At 37.5% G+C, this 23,491-nt stretch overlaps 1 protein-coding gene across 11 annotated transcripts in view; it reads right to left on the bottom strand.

Annotated features, from left to right (window-relative positions):
- The window catches only part of CADPS2 (calcium dependent secretion activator 2), a 318,224-nt gene that overhangs the window by 120,809 nt on the left and 173,924 nt on the right, over nt 1-23,491 (bottom strand). For all 11 annotated transcript variants that reach the window (XM_061372989.1, XM_061372993.1, XM_061372990.1 and 8 more), the window contains exons 9-10: nt 5,858-5,924; nt 154-262 (exon numbers count right to left, since the gene is read on the bottom strand). In XM_061372989.1, coding sequence (XP_061228973.1) covers nt 154-262; nt 5,858-5,924 — 176 coding nt within the window. The remainder of the gene's footprint in view (nt 1-153; nt 263-5,857; nt 5,925-23,491) is intronic.

The following is a 23,491-nucleotide window of genomic DNA, read 5'->3' as shown; positions in this document are numbered from 1 at the left end:
TTACAAGCTTCTTTCTAAAAGCGTAATTTTTCACACCAGAAAATCCTAGTGGAACAATTGGTTTTTAGATATTTTTTGCCGCTAGATCAAAATAAGCCAACTGAATCAGCTGTTTTACACAAACATGTCATACTTAAAAATCATGAAAAGTACCTGTGTGAGGAGCTGTATAATCCACAGTGTATCCTTCGAGTTGCATCAGTTCCTGAGGCTCAGATTTCTTTTCTCTGTAACTGCACATTGCAAATGTATATTGGCTAACCTGAATAAGAAAGAACTTCTTAATAGTTGAATTCCATTCCAGAATTGTATAAGACATGCATGATTGTTTAAATTAGTTTTCAGAGCTGAAGAAATAAAACCCATGTTTTTTTTCTCCAAAAATATTTATGGTGTAAAACTTTGTGTTCTTTCCCCTTCCCCTGTCACAAAGAAGGGGAAAAAAGCCATAAACACATTTATCTGCAGCCTTCTGAAACAAAAAGTATTTTGGGTTGCTGCTTTGTAAAAAATTGAAAGGAAATAAATTAGATTCTGGTAGGGAAAACACTTGGTAATGTGGTGCTGACTAAACTGCTTAGTCTACTGTGTGAGAATAAAGTCCTGTATTCCAAAGGCTGGAAAAAAAGGGACTTCTATGTATTAAAGTACTTTTTGCGGAAACACCACAATTATCATGCAGCTGGAAAGACGAACAATTAATCTGGCCAATCCTAGTTAAAGACACAATCCTAATAAGTACTAGAATCTTTACTTTGATTTTACAGTCTGATTTCTGCATCTTTTGCACCTGTGTTCACACCCATCTCCAGGTTGCTTGACTCACTGGATGCAATACTGTGTAAGCCAAGCAGCTTGCAGCTGGCATGAACGACACCAGTTACTTCTCATCAAGTACAATTATCAAAAAATAATAAAGCAATAAGAAGGGAATCTGCCACCATGTGGTTTAAGTCTCCCTGGACAGAGTAAGAAGCAATAAGGAGAGCTAAGGAAAAAGTGACTGGAAAGATAAAGAAAGGAATGTAACAGCTGGAAGAGGAAAAGCAATCACTGAAACAAAACAGATGTTCCCAGTCTTACAGGAAGAGCTGGAAACAGTATAAAAGGTGACCAGGAGGAAGAGCTCGTGAATTTGTGAATACCTGAAACTTGACCTTTGAAACTCTCATCTCCTAGGACTGTAGGATACCTGGCCAACTGACTTGTTTAGAACTGTAACAGCATTTCTTAGATCCATAAAATTATGTAAGTATCTAAGGATAGGCAAGGATCTTGTCTGATAGACAATGGGGCTGTCTTTACTTCAGTTGCTGACTGATCAGCTGTTGCCTGCATTTATTGCTTTGCCTACAACTTCAGGAATGATCCTTTTTGAAGTGAAATTTTGACAGGAATGAAAATAAACACAGAAAACAACTCTGGCCACCACTTTCAGAAATTCAAGATGTCAGGCTAGAAGGGACTATTAGAACCAGCCAACCTGTCCTCCAGCACTACACACAAACAGAATTTCACCTCACTGTTTGTAGACTGCCCTCAGTTTTTATTTAATTTATAGTATGTGTTTAGAAAATCACTGTGTTTTGGTTTAAACATTTTAAGTTACCACTCACAGCCAGGGCCTAGCCAGGAGCAGGGCAGCTGGGGGCACCAGGGCAGCCCTAGCCCCAGGCACTGCACACTCCCCTGGGCACAGGCCAAGGCCAGGCTGGGATGTGGAAGTGCTGGTGGGCCCAGCTTGATGGGGCCCATGGCTGGGAAGGGAAGGGCTGTGGGGAGCTGGACACCAGCCCTGCCATGGCATCACTGGGGCTCAGGATGATGGCACTGAGGCTAAAATGGGGTCCTGGGCTGTGGAGAGGGTACAGAGGCCCTGGAGGAGCTTGGCAGGGACAATTCTGCTGGTGGTCCCCTTAGAGCCCTGACACAGGGCTCAGCCCCTATGTCATGTCCTCTGCTCTAGGCTCAGCAGCAATACCACCTCTTACTGCTTGGTATTTCCCTGTCTATATCCCAAGAGCCATATTTGCCTCCATGATGAAGCATGGAGGGTGCTGTTGGTTAGTCACACACCTCTAAATCCTCTGCAATTAGCATTGTATTTCATGAGAGCTCCCTCTCTTGCAAACTTAACCTACAGATTTAATTTTTGCTACCTGACTGCAGTAAAAACATTTTTCAAATTACTCTGTTTTGTGGAATGAAATAACCTGGCAATCACCCACAGCACTTGCATTTTCATGTCAACAGCTCCATATAACACACTGTGTAGAGAAACTGAGCCATAAAAAAGGAAGCTTGCAGACACTTATTATGGATGCTTAGGATACCTATTTTTTTCATTCATATTTCTTCAGCCACTGTATGTTTTTAAAGATAAGCTTGTGGAAGATCTGGGCTCATTTTTAACTTCACCCCTATAACAAGACAGAGAGCAGATCTCTAATACTATTGAGTCTAATTTTTCAAACGTGTTTCAAATGTATTCTCTTATTTTAAAGGAACAATTCATTAAAAGACACTCATGTCACAGTCAGGCTTACACTTCATCTTTTGGTTGAAAACGAGACAGTTTAAAGTCTCTCCACCAAAGACACACATAGAAAAACTCCAGAAAACTTTGTTGGGGAAAAAAGTCTCAACAAAATAAAGAAATATAGAACTTCCCTTGTTTGTTTACACTTGAAATCTTAACCATTTAACCCTTTTCCTTATGGTTAAAGGTGGATGGTATCTAGTACTACAGGGGGAACCAGCAGCACAATCTGAAATTACACTTTTTAATACAGATGTATGACCGGATTTAAGTATATTGTTAGTAGTTGTGGAGCTCTAGCTAGTTTTTCCTCGGAATTCAGCAAATTAGCATCAGTACTTCATGGAATGATGGGTACTCAAAAGTCAGGACTGTGTACACCATATTCCAAGACAAAAATGAAATCAAATCACCTTCTTAAACAGTAATTCTTGATAGAACAAAAGGTAAACCTCTTCCTACAACTGCATTTACCTGAATTTCCAGAGGTCCAAACATCTGACTACCAGATGTTCTATCTATTTTGTGACAAAGTAAAAACCCAACAACCTATGCATGTATGACAGGCAGATAGGCACAGAAATGTGGACATGACTTACAAGCAGTGCCACTAGAGGATATCCCCATGGGGCATAAAACCCCTGCCTAACCTGCTGGGAGGAACTGTTGCTGCAAACCTGGAGGCTGGCTCTGTGGTCCCTGCTACAGGGCACCACTGGGCAGCCCTCTTCAGGAGTTCAACAGCAAAAATTAGTGTGATTGGCATGTTTAGAAAAAAATTATCCATGAAACAAATGACAGACTTTTCAAACATTAGAACAGATTGAATTAAAATGACAGAAATGGATCTGCATTCTGATTACTGGAGGAAGATATGAAGTAGAAATCAGCATGTCCAGCTGAGGCTTTTTACCTTACATGTTATGTCCCTGTCTTTTTCCTATTTGGAATGAAAAACCTTTTAGAGAAGTAACTGGACTGTAAAAGGAAGAAAAGGGAATACAATAAAGAGGTTAAAATTTCCCCAGTCTGTAACCTTCCTATAACATCAAGCTATCCTTTCACAAACCACTAACAACTTCTAACACATGTAGCAATAATGAAGGTGCACACTACTCACATCACACTCCTGAAAAATCAACATTATTCATCTAATTTCACACCTGAGTTAAATTTCCAAAGCATACGTAAATCATACTGATAGACTCTGTCTCAGAACTGAATTTCATGGCCTTAATATTTTACTAACGTACGCTAAAAGCTAATCTATAGAGGAAGACTTGTCAATATGTCAATAATGTACCAATACTGGAGACTAATATTCATTACTGAATGCTTATTTCACACGTATTGACTTCAGCTTATTGTCAGTGTTTGTATCACGGCTGGACTACATAAATGAGTTTGAGCTGTCTGGACAGTAAATATTGATTTAACATGGTATTTTTCATATAGCTGTATTGAACTGATAGCTGCTTTAAAATGAAATAGATGTCTAAATCCCATCACAGTTAGAGAATTTCTGTAATATTATCCTCCAGCATTTCAATTTCAGTATAGAAAACAGAAGATAGTTAAAATTAACTTGGATGGAATAAATAGATCTCCCTGATGGCTCCATATCACATGCACAGAAAGACCGTGTCTGTTAGGTGTGCATTTTAAAACTCAGATGAAACCTATGGCTTACAGGAAGAGATCAAGGTCTTTCTTTTAGTGAAAGGGGGATGTAAAGTAGGAGTGCTAAAGAACAGCATGAAGGACAAGGCAGTATCTTGCCTCACTTTTTTTTTTTTCCCTGTAACTTTATTTTCCCTTCACACCCATGCCTTAACAGCTATTTTTACATAGAGATCACAGAATCACAGAATCCCAAGGGTTGGAAGGGACCTCGAGAGATCATCTAGTCCAACCCCCCTGCAAGAGCAGGGTAACCTAGAGTACATCACACAGGAACTTGTCCAGGCGGGCCTTGAATATCTCCAATATGGGAGACTCCACAACCCCCCTGGGCAACCTGTTCCAGTGCTCTGTCACTCTCACAGTAAAGAAGTTCTTCCTGATGTTAACGTGGAACCTTCTATGCTCCAGTTTACACCCATTGCCCCTTGTCCTATCACTGGATATCACTGAAAAAAGCCTAGCTCCACCCTCCTGACTCCCACCCGTTACATATTTGTAAACACTGATGAGGTCACCCCTCAGTCTCCTCTTCTCCAAGCTGAAGAGACCCAACTCCTTCAGCCTCTCCTCATAAGGGAGGTGTTCCACTCCCTTAATCATCTTTGTGGATCTGTGCTGGACTCTTTCAAGCAATTCCCTGTCCTTCTTGAACTGAGGGGCCCAGAACTGGACACAATATTCCAGATGCGGCCTAACCAAGGCAGAATAGAGGGGGAGGAGAACCTCTCTTGATCTTCCCAAACCTTACAGATCTTAATAAAGACACAAAAAAATCCTCATCTCTTCACAGAGGACCTTGGCAAAATCAAACTGAAATTAATCCAGTAGACTTTCCAGAAGATCTTGTTCAACCTTGCACTCTCTCTAAACGGACTCAGAAAATCAAATTTATAACTGCAATCCGAAGACAAGCACATACCGAATTAATAATTTTTCCAAAGAGTCAGAAAAATAATGTTTCTCAGTTTTGACCACTCAAAATCTACTTTTCTACTCTTATTCTATTAATGTCATTAACCGGCATGTGGAAATACTTGCAGTTCTAAGTTTGTATAAAAGTCATGAAATGTAAGCCCAGCACATTTTTGTGGCCAAGAACAATTGCTACATTAGTTCTTTTATAACAACTACATAATTTTACCTAATTCAGTATTGCAAGGAAGAACAAAAAATAGCATTATTCAAAAAAATACTTATGAAAAAGTTCTTAATAGTAACTACTGTTGCTTTGATTTTAAAGGCAGAAAATCTTTTTTGAGGTAGAATAAATGAAACAGTAAATACAATCCACTTTGTGAAATATAAATTTTAAGTTGAATGCTGCTAGAAAGATGTCAGTGCAATGTTTCAAGGTCAAAGCATACAGAAATTTCTAGTTTCAGTTGAAACGTTGCTCATTGTAGAGACTCATTTATATACACATGTAAAATTTAATGACATATCTGTTTGGTACATATGCAAATAAGTAATAATAACAAAAAAATACCCCGGATGTCTCTACACTGTAAGGAGCTTGGAGAAGTGCTGCATATGTTGCCTGAAGATACTGACTTACTAATGGCTTCAGCAACCATACGTAAGAAAATTTCTAGTCCAAGACTATCTTTTAATGAAATTTCACAGTAGACTACTAACCTGAACAAGAACGAAGTAGCGTTTTTTCCACCGCTTCCAAACCTTCTGTCCCAGAGCATACAAATATCTGCAAAGGAAATAATAAAGTAATAAATAATAAAATAAAATGCATTAATAAGAAGCATGATATGTGGAGGACCCAATAGAAAGGAGTGCATTCATTTGCTCTACCGAGCTGCTTCTTCAGTTTTGTCACGCCTAAGAAGTGATATTTTCTTTTATTTACTCTCTGCAAAGTTATTTTCATTTTCTCTCAAAAGATGACAAAAAGCAGAAACAAAAGACCTCATGTTTTATAAGACTAATGCACTTATCACATATTTCACCAATCACATTTGAAAACAGGAAAAACACTTTAAAGCAGAATACTTTCGACTACGCAGAAATATTCCTCAACACGTTTTTTTCCCCATCTGGTTTCCATACATCTGCTAGTTTTCTTTAGAACGTGAGAGAAGAGCAAAATATTACCTATGAGATGACCCTTCTGCCTGGACAACTTCTCTCAAGGGCACCTAGTAAAACTAGGTGCTTCAAAGGCAAAACAAAGATTCAAATTTTTCAGACCAAGTGTGCTCTCCAGAGGATTCTGGCACACATACTGTGGAAAAATTACAACTAGGATTAGAGGTGGCTGGTTGGATGATGGTTCGTGGATGCTGTCTCTGTTGTAAGAGGAGAGGGTCTGCTGTTCTCTACTTTCTGATCACTTCTGGGGCTTTGTTGCCCCGTGGTTTTTAGCTCAGCCAAAAAGAAAAGAGCAATGAACTAACGTGAAACAGGCAAGTAAGATACAGGCAACACTTTTATTCCGACTGTCCTGGGCTTCCAACACTCAAGCACATTCTTTCCCACTTTAGGTATCATGAAATATAATTTTTTTTTATAACATGCATGTTCAGTGTAATGCTTATTAACTGTGGTAGCTTGTCAGATTCCAGAGTGGCTTCCTCATTACTATGACACTGATATCTTGCCCTTCTTCAACTCCTGCTACAGCTGTGCTGAAACTCTGTCTTGCCTGGCTAATCTGCTTCTTATTTGTATGAGAGAGAACACACCTGGCATTGTGTACATGACTACTAGTTCATTTAGCTTTCTTTGAAATGTCTAGATCCTGACACACTCTTTTTAACTTCTTAATTCTGCGATTATTATAAATTCAACAAAAAGTAGGGAGATGAGTAAGGGCTGTGTCAAAAAGGGTACCAAAAAAGGGGCCAACTAGAGTTCATTTGAAAGTTTATAATGCTTTGCAAATAAGGAAGCATTTACCTCACAGGATGATAAGTGCACATTCCCCCACAAAACATGAACTGTATTGCTTTTCAAATACGTTTCAAAGAGCCAGGCATGTTCCTCTAAATCAGAGCATTTACTTTTCCCAAAGCATGGCGCATCACTATTGCCCTGTTAATCTCTTTAATACTGCCATAGGGTGGAGGGGGAATGACTGATGAATTTCACTTAGACTTGAAGATTAATGAGGGAGGGTCAAAAGTAAGGGTCCAGGGGTGGCCTTTAAGCTCTCTCAGTCTTAAGCCTGTCCTGTTCTTCATGGGCATTCTGCCACCATATCCCACAGAATATCCTGTAGGTTTCTTTGATGCATGTTGGAGCGCAACTTTCACATCGACTGTGAAGACCAATTGAGAATCATCATGGCTTGACTTTGCCACCGAAGATTTGGGAAGGGCTTTACCCACGCTTACTACAAGCGCGCTGATGACTAAAAAGGCCAATGTGGGGTAGGCAAATTCGGCTACAAAAAGCACAGCAGAAGGTCTCATTGGGTGAAACAGGTGGGGCGCGATTCTTTCTGTGTTGTCTTTTCTCCTTGAGACTATTTCTTTGTGAGCTCTCAGAGGAGTCAACGGCATTATGTATGGTGTGCCTCCAAGTCTCCCGATTGGAGGCCAAGGTGGACCACTGATGGTAGTCAGGATGGCCAAGGCTAAGGTATTGTTTCAGGGAGTCCTTATATCTCTTCTTTGGGGCACCTCTCTTGCGGCTACCAGTGGCAAGTTCACCGTAAAACACGATCTTGGGGGGGCAGTGATCCTCCATCCCAGAGACGTGCCCTGCCCAGCGCAGCTGCAATTTCAGCAATATGGCCTCGATGCTGGTGACCCCTGCCTGTTCGAGGACAGTGACATTAGACACATAGTCAGTCCAATGGATGTTTAGAATTGTACGGAGGCAGCGCTGATGGAAGCGTTCGAGGAGTTGCAGGTGATGACGGTAGATAACCCATGATTCAGACCCATATAAAAGAGTAGACAATACAATGGCTCTATAGACACTGCTTTTTGTACTTTTCTTTAGGTGTTTATTGCACCAGACTCTTTTATGGAGTTTTTCGAAGGCTCTATATGCCTTTGCTATTCTGTTGTCTATCTCTTTGTCGATCGTGGCATCCGAGGAAATGATGCTTCCCAAATAGCTTAACTGCTGAACTGTCTTAAGCTCTGACTCGCCAACGGTAATGTGGGGATGGCGATAATCTTCTTGCGGTGCAGGTTGGTAGAGGACTACTGTCTTCTTCAAGCTGACTTCCAGGCCAAAAACCTCAGCCGCCTCCGCAAAGCAAGATGTTAAACACTGCAGAGCTGCTTCTGTGTGGGCAACAAGGGCAGCATCATCAGCAAAAAGCAGTTCACGGACAAGATGATTTAGGGTCTTAGTGTGGGCCTTCAGTCGCCTTAGATTGATTAGGCTACCATCGGTACGATATCAAATATAAATGCCGTCTTGTTCTTCGAGGTCTGCTGTAGCCCTTCGGAGCATCATGCTGAAGAAGATTGTGAATAAGATCGGTGTGAGAACGCAACCTTGTTTCACACCATTGGTTACTGGGAAAGGCTCAGAGAGTGCATCGCCATACCTGACTTGGCCTTGCTGATCCTCATGTAACAGAATAATAATTTTGAGGAACTTGGGGGGACAACCTAATCGTTCCAAGATCAGCCACAGGCCTTTTCTGCTCACAGTGTCAAAAGCTTTGGTGAGGTCAACGAAAGTTACATATAACCCCTTATTCTGTTCTCTACACTTTTCTTGCAGTTGTCTGAGAACAAATACCATGTCTGTGGTACTTCTATTAGCTCTGAAACCACACTGACTTTCAGGTAGAAGTTCTTCTGCGATAGCAGGTACTAGTCTGTTCAATAGTATTCTTGCAAGAATTTTACCAGCAACGGAGAGCAGAGTTATACCACGGTAGCTTGAGCAGTCTGACTTGGCACCTTTTTTCTTATACAGAGTGACGATGATTGCGTCATGAAAGTCTGACGGTATTTTGCCTTGTTCCCAACAGCACACAACCAGCTCATGAAATTTAGCATGAAGTGCTTGGTCCCCGTGCTTCCATATTTCAGGTGGGACTCCGTCAACCCCAGCTGCCTTGCCAGTTCTCACCTGCTGTATGGCCGTAAGAGTCTCTCCCATGGTAGGGGCTAAATCCAATTCCTTTTTCACCGGATGTTGCAGAATGTGCTGGATTCCTTCGCCTTGGAATACATGATGAGCACTAAAGAGGGTTTGAAAATGTTCAGACCAACGATTCAGGATGGAGATTTTATCTGTAAGAAGCGTTTGGCCATCTGCACTAAGTAAGGGGCTTTGAACCTGAAATGTGGGTCCATACACTGCCTTCAGAGCCTCATAGAATCCTCTGTGGTCACCCAAATCTGCACATAGTTGAGTCTTTTCTGCTAGGTTGAGCCACCACTTGTTCTGGATGTCTCTAAGTTTCTGTTGGAGTTTGCTACATGCAAGACGAAAGGCTGCTTTTCTTACATGGCAGAGTGGCTGAGCGAGGTGTGCTTGATGAGTTGTCATCAACTCCTGGACCTCCTGGTTGCTATCGTCAAACCAGTCTTTGTTTTTCTTTGAGGAGAACCCAATGGATTCTACAGAGGACTGCAGGATGCTATTTTTAATATGTTGCCAAAGTGCTTCAGGAGAAGAATCTATAAGTTGGTCTTCAAGCCTAGTTTGAAGGTTAGCCTGAAAGCTGTCCCTCACTGCAGCTATTTGGAGATTATTAACATCGAGACTCCTCCTCGGAATGCCGCCCCTCCTAGGTTTGGGTTTGAAGTGGAAATTAAGTTTGCAACGCACAAGGCGGTGGTCTGTCTGACATTCTGCACTAGGCATCACTCTGGTCTGGCAGACATCACGAATATTTCTCTGGCGCACTAAAACATAGACAACTGAGAACACACAGTGCTCAAATGCTACAGTACAAAGATTCTGACCATGTTTCCACTCTCTTGGCATATCTTAAACGACTGTAAAGCAGCCATAAACTAACAGAGGATCCTTCTTCCTAAAGAGTAATTGTGGTATTTTTAACTAAGCCTGGTATAGAAAGGTGCTTTTAAAAGAAAAGATCTTAAAAAATTTGCTATCAGAGAAAACATTGGTTGCTTTTTAAATTACTTTTTATATAAAGTATACCACATACAGTCCTGCAGTACAGGTTCTGCGGATTTAGGCAGAACTATCACAAGTTAAGTAAATTCAAAATTATAAAATAAGAAAGCATACAAAAAAAGAAATTCAATAGCAAAATGCACTTTTTATTTCTCCTATAAATCACTTCCAAATGAAGTGTTAAATAAGAGCTTCTTTGGGAAACAAAGCAATGGAACATTAACTACCTAACTTTAAAATCTGTCTTAGATACTTAAGATTGCTTAACAAAGGAAACAGCATTCATGACACACAGCTGAGATCAACTACAGAAGTGCAACGCCTATATTACTTGGTTTTACAATTTACTATAAACCCACAGTTATAATATTAAATTATTAGTCCCTCCTCCAGTGCCACCTCTAGAAGTGACAGTTCTTTTCTAATGTAGAAAGTTTCACCCATTTACAAGGGATATACCCCATGCTCATCTGAAGTATGCATGCTCCTGAAACATAAGATTAATTCTTACTCTAGTCTAACATTTATACCCAGAACGAGCCAAACATCCTAGGTAGCTAGAATCCTCTTTGAACCATCCCACTTATTTTCCATTGAAAAAATGGAAGTAAAGGAACTAAGAAACTTACTACATTTACACAGTAATATCTAGGATTTGTAGAAACTGCAGTGCATGACTGTAACAGAAAACAAAAGCCAGTTTCCGGAATTAAATGACACTTGGGTTTCACAACTGAAGCAAAAATTAATAGGTTAACAGATTTAGAAGTGAAATAAGTCCTAGAGCTAAGTTGAAGAATGTTTTTACTTTTAAGACAGGGAATTGCATCGCTGTTCATGAGTCTCAGATAAATACACATATGAGAGTCTGTATTCACCTACAAGCCCCACTCACTCTCTCCATCCAAAAAAATGAGCACAACATGCATAGCATTAATTGTTCAGACTACCATGAACACTCTCAGCAGCAATAAGAAACACACAACAGCCATTCCTTCAAACACCCTACCGATCTTAGGTAAAATATTCTGTGCAATAGAAAGAAGAAACTGATATTCAAAAGTCAAAAAATTCATATTTCTAAAAACTTACAACACCATTTGATACAATTTTTTTCACTATAATTTGGTTTCCAGAGTTGGGATAATCTAAAATAATTCTTGAATTATTACAGTTGAGCTACACACTGAGAAACAAGATACTGAATAGTTTCCCTCTCTCTGAGCATGGAAATAATAATTGTTTTTTACTAAATTAATTTATTTTGACTTCTCTTTAAAACTGTGTTTTCAGAGTGTTTACACTGACAAGAAGTCAGGAAAGATTGGTTTTCTGATGTACATAGAAATAGGCATAAATGCAGATTTTATTCTGTAAAAATATGTTAATATAATATGTACACATAACATCCATATCGGTACATATGCACATTAGAATGTACATTTATTATTTGTATGTATAGGCTTGGCTGACTTCTCCAGGCTTTTTATATTGCTTTATATTGCTCACATAATTTACAGTGGCTTAAGACTAATACACCCGCTTTTATACAGCACATACAAAACAGGACATTGATCATTCATGTTGAATCACTAAGTGCTACCCCAATGCAAAGATATTCTAACAGTTTTGTAGTAATATGAAAATGAAATCAAACATACAAACCATGCAATCACTTTCCTGAGAATTTGGCTCTTAAAGACAGCTCTACAATTTTCTTTCTTTTAGCATTATTTAATACTTCTCTCTTTCTCTTCTCTCACTCCCATATTAAAAAGTTAGAATTGGATTTGTATGAAGTGGCAGAGTTACCTGATTATACCTCACATTGCTTACAATATGGTAGAAAAATAAGTATTTAAACTTTAAACTATATTTTCCTGGAAAATAAAAAACTATAAGCAATTTCCTCTATAAAACACAGAGACACCTACATAAAATATGTTTTATATATCATTTTGTCTCAGTCAGTATAATCTTGTCCTCCAGAAATGGAACAAACAAAATGATCAACTGTCTTCTTTAAGAAGTCTGAGCATCACTATATTTTATATATATAAAGGTTGAATATTTTTCAAAGTTCATTTCCTTGTGTTACAAAAATGCAAAACCATATTGCTAAATATTATAGTCCAGTTTCCATTATGTGGTGACATACACAGGAAAGGAGATGACAGCTTATTTGCTCCAAGTCTGCTCTGCGAGAGTGTAGGGTTCTACTTTTTGATGAAAAAAATCAGCACTAATGAATAGCTGAAAAACATAATTGAGTGTGGAATACTGGAGCTATTCACTGCTGGAGAAAGGACTTACTACTTCTTCAGAGATCATTTTTAGACCAGCCTTTTTATTCTAAGGAATGAAGCAATCTATCTACATCTTGAATGATAAATTCTCTACTTGTAAAAGGCTTCATTTATCACAAACAATGAAGAAATATAGAAAGAAAAATCAATACATGTAGCAGTTTAGTCCAGCAGAGGCCTTTCTTAAAGAGAAACCTCAGTCAAGGTTGAAAGAGCAATTAATGCAGTCTCAAAAATCTGGGCCACTCTGATAGAGTTCGGTTAACATGTGGCAGAAGTAATCATCCACTTGTGAAAATGATTTTCAGTTCATTCTCAAACACCTTTCAGACACTCATGATCCCATTTAACTGACAACAATACAGGCTATCTGTGGGCATCATTGCATTGCTGAGAGCGCCAATGGGGACCAAATGCCCACAGGCACTTTCAGTCATCCCTGCTCGCTCGCATAAAAGGAATCTTCCTTGCACCGCATTCCTTCTTTTATTTAACCCTGAAAGATTAAGCCATTTTTTGTCTTCAGTTGAAGATGAGAAAGAAAACTGATTCAAGACAGCAATATTACCTAGGTCATAAGAAACCTAGCTGTAAACATTCTTAGGTTCATTTTAGTACTTTATGTGCTGCAAAGAAAGAGAACTAAATAAATGTTCAACAGATGGAATGAAAAAAAATCAGCCTAAAGTTCTACAATAATTATGCCTGCTAAGGATAAAGAAATGTTGAAGAATGTCAAATAATATAAACACCACAGCCACAGAAAACATTTATTCCAATGAGCAAGATACTCATCATAAGAACAGGGAAATGTGTGGCTTTTCCCCCTCCTCCCCCCAGATAACTTTTCACTTACAATATAAATGGTTATTGGCATGCTGGAAGATCAGGTATCCCTAGATTCTTTAAAAGTGATATCTTACTGCACTCCAGAGCGCTTCAACATTTGTGAATATTCATGTCAGTACTTATGGAACCTGTGAAGTAACAGCAATGGCAACTTGAGAATTAGTAATCCAATTTATGTCATGTCATGAAACCTATTTTGTACGTAAAGTGGCAGTGTTTGTCAAGACAGAAAAACATCCTTTGGCCTTGAGAGTATTCCAAGCAACGAAAGAATGTAATCGTTCAGATGCAACATAAATGCAGAAAGTGCTCCAATTTTAATGTAATCTAATTGTAATGTAAACAGGTAATGCAGCACAACTGTGAAACAGCTTGTGCTGAGGAGTAAACACCTCTCCGTGCTTTTTGAGCCAGCTTACTTTGGACTAGCTCTAGTCTGAACCCATGGGCCAAATGGTTATCAGTGGTTGCAGCACATATGGGTGAACCCCTGGAGGTCATCTCTTGGTTTAATTCCATCTAAAAGGATAACAGTCTGTGAACACAACTATTCCATTATGTGAAACAAAGCACAGTAAGCAGGAATAACTAAAAGATCAGTTTTGAAAGTGAAAATCTGAATTTAAATGCTAATGTTGATGCAGTAGAAAAAGTTTCAACTGCAGTGCTTTCCCTTGAGCACCTGGTTTGGCTGTGGAAACAGATCTTTACACTCCCAGACCTTAAATCAACCCAGAAGCATTCTGAGCACTCAGATGCATCCTGGCACCCAGCCTAGACATCTCTCCATATAACTGGAACCACATGACACCAAAATTAAGATAGAAAAACTGGTGATCCTTTTTCCAGCCAGGCAGTGATACTATTAGTAATATAGAAAGCCTAAATTTCCAAGGACCTGTTAATATGAAAAACCTACTTTTTTTTCTAGGTCATACACTGCCACTGATGGAATCAGTCAAAGCTCCCTGCTCAATGTCACACTAGTATAAAACAAATCAATGAATTCAGCTGCCAACTGAAGTAACTCCAGTTCTGGAGTGCCAGTGTTTAAAATGGCCCATTTTCGGGAAGAGTGGTAAAGGCTAGTAAGAGCAGTGAACTCTTTCAGGAATGATATTTGGTTTTGGTTATCTCTGTGTGGTTGTATATTTCTTTTCACTGTCTAGAAAGCTACTTTGGAATTGATATAACTTCTATTTTATAAAGAATACAGCTGCCAATAGAGTTAATTTTGTATTTTTTTTAGTAATAAAACATACAAGTGGAACAAGATGCTTACATTTCTATCCTAAGATTGTCAATTCTATGTATTTTCATAACAGTTGTCATCATCACTACTAAGTATTTTGAAGTCCTTATGGATTAGTATAAATAGATACATCTGATCTACAAAAATGTGAGGAAATATGTCACAGCTGGTATCCCTATTTGTGATCTGAAATGAAGCACAGAAACCATAATGAATTATCTAGCACTTTCCTTTCACTGGTGCACACAGAAGATGTTTATTCAAAATGCTATCATGTTTTAGAACAATTTTTTAAAATTCTTGATAGCTAGAGTTTTTTTTAAATAGCTAATTCAAATAAAACCACTATTTTAAATCATCACCGAAGTTTCTAACCAAATCAGTTTAATAAGTCCTAACTTACCTATCATGTAATAGGAACATTGCTTGACACTTGAGTAGTGCTTTATAAACGTCAGGTAATTATTTTTCACAACATGTGCAGTGAGGGAGGTTAGAATTATTACAGTAGCTCCTGTGGGAAAGAAATCAAAGCAGAGAAAAGCAAGAACTGCTGAGAACCTGAGGTCCTAGTGCAGCAGAAGAAACATTCCGGAAAGCCTCACACCAGTTCTTATATTCCAGACACTAGAAAATGCATTTCAGAAGCTTATAAAGCCATTCAGCCTTTTCACCCCACGTGTCAAAACACGCAAATTATTCATGAACTAAAAAAATCTAACCCAAAATGTTCTAAATGGAAACAGCAAATTAAATGTCTTTGCAACTCCACTATGTCACTTTCAGTGAATGTGTTTCCCTTGTACTGTGAATGGAGCCAGCACAAACTACTCGGGGCATATTTCATCTCAAGATCTCTGCAAATTATTGTTCGGAAGTGCCTTTCTGTCTCCACTGGCTATTCCAGATCCCTACAGTGCGAAGACTCCAAACTTAGGTGTTGTGATTAGTTGTCTGAAAATATGACGAAATGAAGGAGGCTTTCTGTATGAAGGCATCATGAAAAGTAGGTAATGGGACATTCACAGAAAATATTTGTTGTTTGTAGCCTGACAAAAGTGCTCATTCTAAAGCACAATTCAGAATAATATATATTAGTTTGCTCTTTTCAGTAGTGCTATGAGGATGCAATGACTGAACCTAGCTGATAATGGACAGAGACTACATTGACTATAAAGAGCTCAAAATACCTGCTGCACTTGGTAAAAAAAAAAAAGCTTTTCAGTTCTGCTACTACAGTGCAGTCCAGAATGAAGCATGCTAGTGTACAATTTAAGCAACAGTTGGGATAATGCAGTTACCCTCTTAGAATTCATACAGTATCTTTGAAATAGTAGTAACTCCTCATGCTGCAGAAGTAAAAAAGCCTTTTATTTGGAAATATTTTATTTTCTTCTGGATTAAAATGTTGACACTTCATGCTATCATACATTGAAAAACTCCTTTTTAACCCACCAGACTTCCAGTAAACACTGGGACCAATGTATACCACTTCTCTTTCCATCTAACATACAACAACAGAAAAACAGACGATGCTGCCAGTATCAGTGGTGCAGGCAGTCTCCGTTGCATCTGTAGCACCTCTAAGGACTGTAGGAATAGTGCCAGACATTAATTTTCATTTTCACACAGCAATGCAACTGTTATGGCTTGTTTCTATGAACTCAAATTAGTTACATTTCATTGTGCATTTTGGGCATTCACCAACAGGTTTGTGAAAGAGAAATTCAATTGTGTTAAATGTTAGCATCCACAAAGAACCATATGTGGCTCAGAAAGTACACGCTCTGCAGACAAGTGGAGTCTGAAAGAATACTGAGACGTCTCTTAGAAGGTTTCCCAGTCATCTGCTGTTGACCACAGTGGGAGAAATGATAGGGGGTTAGGTGAACATTTGGTCCAAAACAGTAAGGCTAATCTAACATTCTGATAGAGACATTCTTCCTTGGAAAACCTACCAGTGCAGAATGACAAGTGCAGATGATCTTTTCATCAAAAGTTAGAGTCAAAAAGGTAATACTTCTGGCTGCATTTTGATGACAATGCAAGGAAGAAAGCTTTTCACCCAGCCGATCAGCTCTCTTCAACTGTCCATTTTAAGAAACTTTCCTATACAGAATACATGTAAAATTTTAAAGATGCCAAAGAAACAAAAAAGCTTCTGACTCTATGTCACTTTGGCTCTTTTGAAGAAACTTTCTTGATTAAAGAACACAGAAGTAGCCACCCAAAAGCACATTCAGGCATGTACATTGTTCCCAAAAGGCTGTACAGGGAAGCAGCAACTGGATGGAAGCATGCAGATATACATCCCCAGAATAGTATTAGTGGCTTTAGGAGTTTGTTATTTGGGAGATATCCCTTCAAGGAATTCAGGACTGAATTAACATAAGTAGGAAAAAAATTCCTAATGTTAATATCTTGAAAATGGTTTTGTTTTGGGGAGTGGTTAGACAAAACCAAAAAAGTGATATACAAGAAAGAGATAAACTTGCAACAGCAGCATGAATTTGGTCTTTACAAAAGTTCTTTACTGCAACAAATATGTAGAGAATAAAACCATTCAAATGCACTGTCCCCGCACTGGAGTTATTACACTGGAGCTGATTAGCATTTGGAAACTTCAGGAATACAGGATTTACCACCTGTGAGGGAGCATCAGAGCCATCTACTGGGGTTAGCTCTTCCCTGCTCTGACAAACAACTGTCTCCTCAAAATAGCAATACTTAAGTGATACTCAGCTGTAAAACTTTTACATAAAAAATAATTAAAAAAGATCCATAAAATATAGAGAAAATATAAATTTCAACACTGATGAATTGTATGTGAGGGGAGGTTTGAGTAGTTTCTCCTCACTTGAAGTTTTATAAATTTTTTTTTTTTTTAAATAGGATTTATTTGTATATAACAGGAAGGGTAAAATGCCCTCTATGACTGTTTTGATGATCAATTTTGATGGAATACTTAGTCTTTTCAGCATCACTCATTGATTACTGATCAAATCTGAGATGGAACTTTTTCAGTCTCTTTCCCCAAACAGAACTGTATATGTATATATATTTATATGTGTATATATTTATACACAGCTAAATAAAAAGACTCATTTTTTTGCTATAACTCAGTAAAGACTTAGAGCACAGTAGTCCCTGTGCCACATAAACCTACTGGAATGGCTACCTCCACTCTCCAAATGTTTGATTTCCAAAATACTATAACAGGTTTTATTGGAATTTTCAGAAATAAATTTCCAACCAGGCTTTAATAACTTCCAAATTCAGTATTTTAAAATCTTCTAAAATAGACTGTATATATGGAGAGAAAAACTTCATATTTATAGCTACTATGAAACTACATTCGGAAACTTCTAAAATTAACATGCAATTGCTTTATCTGTATTAGCTAGGAAAATATGCACTCGTGCCAATTATCCAAGCTTTCAAAAAACAATATAAACAATCAAAAGTGAGATTAATTTAGCTGCATTATAACCACATCCCCATCTTCTCCCTTAATTTAACCATGCTGCCCTCCTGTGGCTGTCAGGGTATGTATAATGCAATGGCCCAGATCAAGACAGTCTGGTTCAAATTAATCCCTGTTTGTGACTGACTTGAAGAGGAAAGAAAATTACACTGTATAACCACAAAAAGTGCTTAAATTAAACTTCAGGGCAAGGACTATGAAACTTATATCTTAAATAGCTTTAAAATCAATATTTTAAATAAGTTGAACATCTTATTATTCCACAAATCATGTATGTATGGGAGCACAGTCATACATATTAATAATACATTTATTCTCAAATTATGGGGAGATCATACATTGCATAATGACAATTTACTTCATTTGTTGAAGTACGAACACAGTTGAACACATATATTATAAAGATTATGCAACAACTCAAAAAGCATGGAAATAATTTGCGAAAGTATCAGTATCTGGTAAACTGAAAAGGTGCCTATTGGTGAAATTATAACCCTGTTTTCCTGGTACAGACGTACCAAATACATCTTGAGGAATTATTCCACCAAAAGTACATTAGGTCTTCAAAGATCAAAAATGAAGGAGGGGTATCATCAAATATTGAAAGAAATTATGTAGAAAACCCACTTTTTTCATATTAATTACATTTCTGTAAAGTCTGTTTTAATAAGCTCTGTTACCATTTAACTGGAAATTAATATTATGCTCTAAAATATCTATATAATTTGAGCTCATCTATACTCAGAGCTTTCAGATTTGTTAAATCATTGGTTTAAAAGAGATTAGTACAGAACAGATACCAAACCCACTAAAACACAATAGCTGGAGTGACACAATGCTGCTGGTTTTCTTCTAGACTAAATATGTAAATGCTAACAAATTATGTTTAATGTCTTTATGATAAAGAATGCTTAAAAATACACTTTTCTTTCCAAAGAAGGACAAACATTCCTAAAGAATACAAAGAGTGATATTTTCAGATTACAAAAACATAATGTTAGAAAAGTAAATAACTTTTCCTCGTAATCTTTTTTCATTTTTATATCTAAGTTAAAGACAAGCTAAAGACCAAGTTTTAAATCAAGCCATTTCTTGCCAAAATATTTTATATATTAAAAAAACCTGAAATAAATAAAAATTGTCAGGAAAGTGAAGAACCATAAGAGATACTTTTGAACAAGACGACATTTAGTATAGTCACGTGCTACTTTGTACCAATTAGTGAAGTTGCTAACATGCCATATCAATAAAAAACAATTGACCTAAATAGTGGGGCTAATTAAATGAAATTAATAACTTAATTAAATGCTTCTCAATATATAATAAAAAATTATGGCTGTAAGTGTTCCATAATGTTGTCTTTTTGTTTTCCTATTATCTGTTTTTTTTGCCAAGTTTTAATCAGTGTATCTATATGCATAAAAGATAGAATGCATCCAAATGTTAATGTGTTGGTGGCAGGAATCAGGTGTTCAATTAAAATTTATTGAGCGTGCAAGGAAAAAAACCAAGCCTTCCATTAAATAGAATACATACAGCCCAATTAAAAATGAATTTAGCATTTGTCAGTAAATTGAACACTCACATTCTATAATGGCAATAACATTTTACATGACATTTGATTACTTTATTAACTTAATCTTCATCATACTTTTCTAGTCTAAGGATCAGAGATATTTTCTGTATGAAAATGGATCCATTGTTTCTCAATGTACAAAATAAAGCTGCATTTATACAAATTGTTGCTTCTTCTCATGCTTTTTTTTCTTTCTCATAAGCCGTGAATGACAGAAAAGAAACTCTAACACTTTTAGAGATCTTAGCCTAGCACATGTTCTCAGCTACTGGCAATATTTCAGCCGCAGCTGTATTGCTTCCATAACAGCTCCAATTTCATTTGAATGAATTCATTACTCAGAATGTGTTTTTACATGGCTTGATGGAAAGATCCTTAAAAATGACATCACATACCCTTGTCATGTGGTATTGTTTCCCAGCAGCTGCCCTTCACCTAAAAGTCTGAAGTCTAAGTATTCAGACCCTAGCTTTAGACTTCAGGTTGCCCTTCAAAGCTAAGGCTTACAACCAGATGAAAAAGGCTACAGAGCACAGACATTCAGTTTTAGAAGAGAGTCAGGCTGTCAGTTGTCCAGCTGCAGGAGCAACACTTCCTCAGGTAGACTTCTCCATGCCAGCATTACTACAAATTGAGCCAAGTTTCTTACTCTTTTCTACTTACCCAATGGCGTGGTGCCTTCCACTTAAAGCTGTGAACTTAAAATGATTAAAAAATTCAAATCAGCAGTTAAAATTGCAAATGCAGGAACACATGATAAAAATAGTAACTTCTAAGTCACTGTTTTACTGAGCGAGGGTTGCTAGTTTTGTATTTAGGATAGTGTTTACTTCCCTTACCAGAACATCACAGCTTTTCAGTTTTGGAATAAACTTTGAAGAAAAGCAGATAGCAGTTTAGGGTTAGAAATATTCTAACATTATCAGGGTAAAATCCATGTGGCAAAGCAAGGGAAGCTAGTCTGACCCCAATGGAGACTAAGTGGTGGAACTCAAACCTACACCTACGAGGACACTTCCCCTGCCAACCTGTCTTCAGTTTACTTCGTACAAGCAGCACAAAAGATAATCATAAATGTCTTTTCTGTCTATTTCTCCAGAGACAAACCATACACAGGATTTAACATACATGCATTTTTCACTTATGTGCTCTTTTCTATAATGTATGCATAAAGTGAAAAACATAACCTTGCACATTATGAAAAGGCAAAGCAATACTACACCACTGATCTGACACATATAACTTAGGATGGGATTAAATTAAGGCTTCTGACAGTAAGCATGATAAAAATTATTTGTAGCACAGAGTGAGCTCTTCATTAGTTTTTATTTACACAGAAAGACAAGAGTGAGCTGACAGTGCAGAACTCTGCATGAAAGCACCACTACACTGATGATACTTCAGAAATCACCAGCCTATCAGGGTGATGCCATCATGTTGGGTAGTCAGGGATGTGACATGTACTTGGAGGACCCTGACAACATGGTACATTGAACTGCCAACACAATCGTGTTGACATTTAACAGGATGTGGACTATTTAAAGGGATCTGGCTGTGTTGAATACACTATTTGAGAAAATAGTAGTAGTTGCCAGAGGAACTCTGTTACTATGTCAAAATTCAATGCAATACTGTAACCATTGAAATCATATTATAGTGGAGGAAAAAAAACCCATTGAATTGAATTTACAAAAAGTTACCTCTGCCTTTACATCCAGTATTGTGTTAAAGTTATTTTTGCCCATACAAAATAGTGTATTATGAACTGACATCCATCCTCAGTCATAGCAGAGCACAGTTGACCCTACAGTATCTAACTAAGCCAGCATTCTGGCATATAGAGAGGATTAGATTCGTTAAATACTATTAGTTTTAAAATTAATTTTGCCATTTTAATTTCCTTTGATTTTGTTGAGGATTTATATTCCAAAAGACAAAAAAATAGGTGAATTTTATCTTCTTTCAATTAACAGATGGACAGTGCAAGTGACAGAAGGACACAACAGGCAGGTGGTATGCCCCCATCCTTACAGCTAATAGTACTGGTGCTCTCTGTATAGACATAATGCTAGGCCATGCCAGACCACATGCAATGTCAACGTATGTCAGGTGGCAATAACTCTCTCTTAAATTTTATGTCACAGACTCGTGTATGGTACCAAGAAACAAACCAGATCACCTGTCGAGACAGGTTAATAAATCAGCTGTGTCTTTCAGCTGCATATGTGTGCTGTGCTGATTTGTAATAGAATAAAGCAACATAAACAAAACCTAAAACAATTAATTCAATCATGTATATAATTACGGAACAGATTATAAAGCAGGGATACTTGCGTATGGTTTCATTTTAAAGATAATGTCAGCAACACCTTGGGTGTATTTACATAGTAATTTTTTTCTCAAGTTTTAAGCAAAACTAAGAGTAAAAGTCATATGTTATTCTGAATGACACTTTCCCAAAGCTATGGGAACTGTGTAAGAACGGTAATAAAGAAATTTAAGCTAAGAATCCAACCTGAACATTCCAGTCAGACCAGAGTCTCCTCAATTAGAGTGTAAGGTTTCTGGGAAGTTCCCTTTACTCTCAAGTTATTACTGCAAATTTTATAACACCTGTGATGCAATCAGTTGTTTTAACTGTTCATCATTTACAGTAGTAAAAATAAGCAGCCTAGTCTATGCTGACATTCTAGTAAGACAAATGATGCATAGGGAAAAAAATGATCTGACTATATTTCACTTGTCACATGTAGTCACTAAACCACTCAGATCATGATGTTCCATGTGAGGACCTAATAAGACACATATTTTGCTACAACATAACAACATTTATTTTTTAATACTTTCTTTAATCCACATAGCACTGAATGGTCAACTCATATATTCTTCTTATCTTGTATATGAAAAACACTTATATGTAAACCAATCTGAAACTAAGTTATTACTCATGGCTTAGAGCAAAAGCTAGTTAAAAATCGCCTGAACTTTAGATTTTCTCAGTTCCTCACCTACAATTTCATGAATTTAGGGTCTGTTTTCAGTTAAATATTTGTTCATCATCTGGCCACCTAGTTGCGACCAGCTTTATTACCTTTATGAAAATACAGAAAGGTTCCTTTTTACATATTAAAATAGCTTTCTGAAGTTATGATCCAAGCATTTCCAGTAACAGACTTTTATTCTTTATATTAAAAAAAATAAATCAAAAAGCAAAAATTTACAAGAGCAAATGCAAGGTTTTACGTGCATTTGCATTTTGTGTATTTTCAGAATTGAACCCTTGCTTGAACTCATGACATGGGCAGCAGTATAAGCTGTTGCCCAGTTCTGCCCAACTACTTTTAGGTACTCAAATGAAGTACCTAAATAAAGGAAAAAAAAAAAAGAAAAAAAAAGAAAAAAAAGCATGCATCTATATTGGTACCAGTCTGCATAAGGAGTATGTTTTCTTTTGAAGAGAGTCTCTCCAACATGGTTCACACTGCAGAGTTCATTCAGAGCATATGAACTAGACTCCTCTTGCAAGAAATGAAATCAGATGTGGTGCTCAGCTAGTGCATCTCACATACTCCAGCCACTAAAGGGCAGTCAGATTAGAACAAGACCAGGCACAGACTGAACTAAATCCCCAGAAATGCAGACAAGATGATTATCAGGTTCTCAGCAACCACTGAGTTACTTTATAGATCTGTTTGTGCACACTTCACACTTGGCTCCTTTTGTAGTCAAG

This window comes from Neopsephotus bourkii, unplaced genomic scaffold (assembly GCF_033783945.1).
Source record: "Neopsephotus bourkii isolate Nb327-2 ecotype Australia unplaced genomic scaffold, CSIRO-AGI_Nbou_v1 NB_1624, whole genome shotgun sequence".
In the NCBI taxonomy this organism is placed as follows: domain Eukaryota; kingdom Metazoa; phylum Chordata; class Aves; order Psittaciformes; family Psittacidae; genus Neopsephotus; species Neopsephotus bourkii.
Note: the sequence above shows the minus strand (reverse complement) of the source record. Positions and strands in the feature narration are given on the sequence as shown.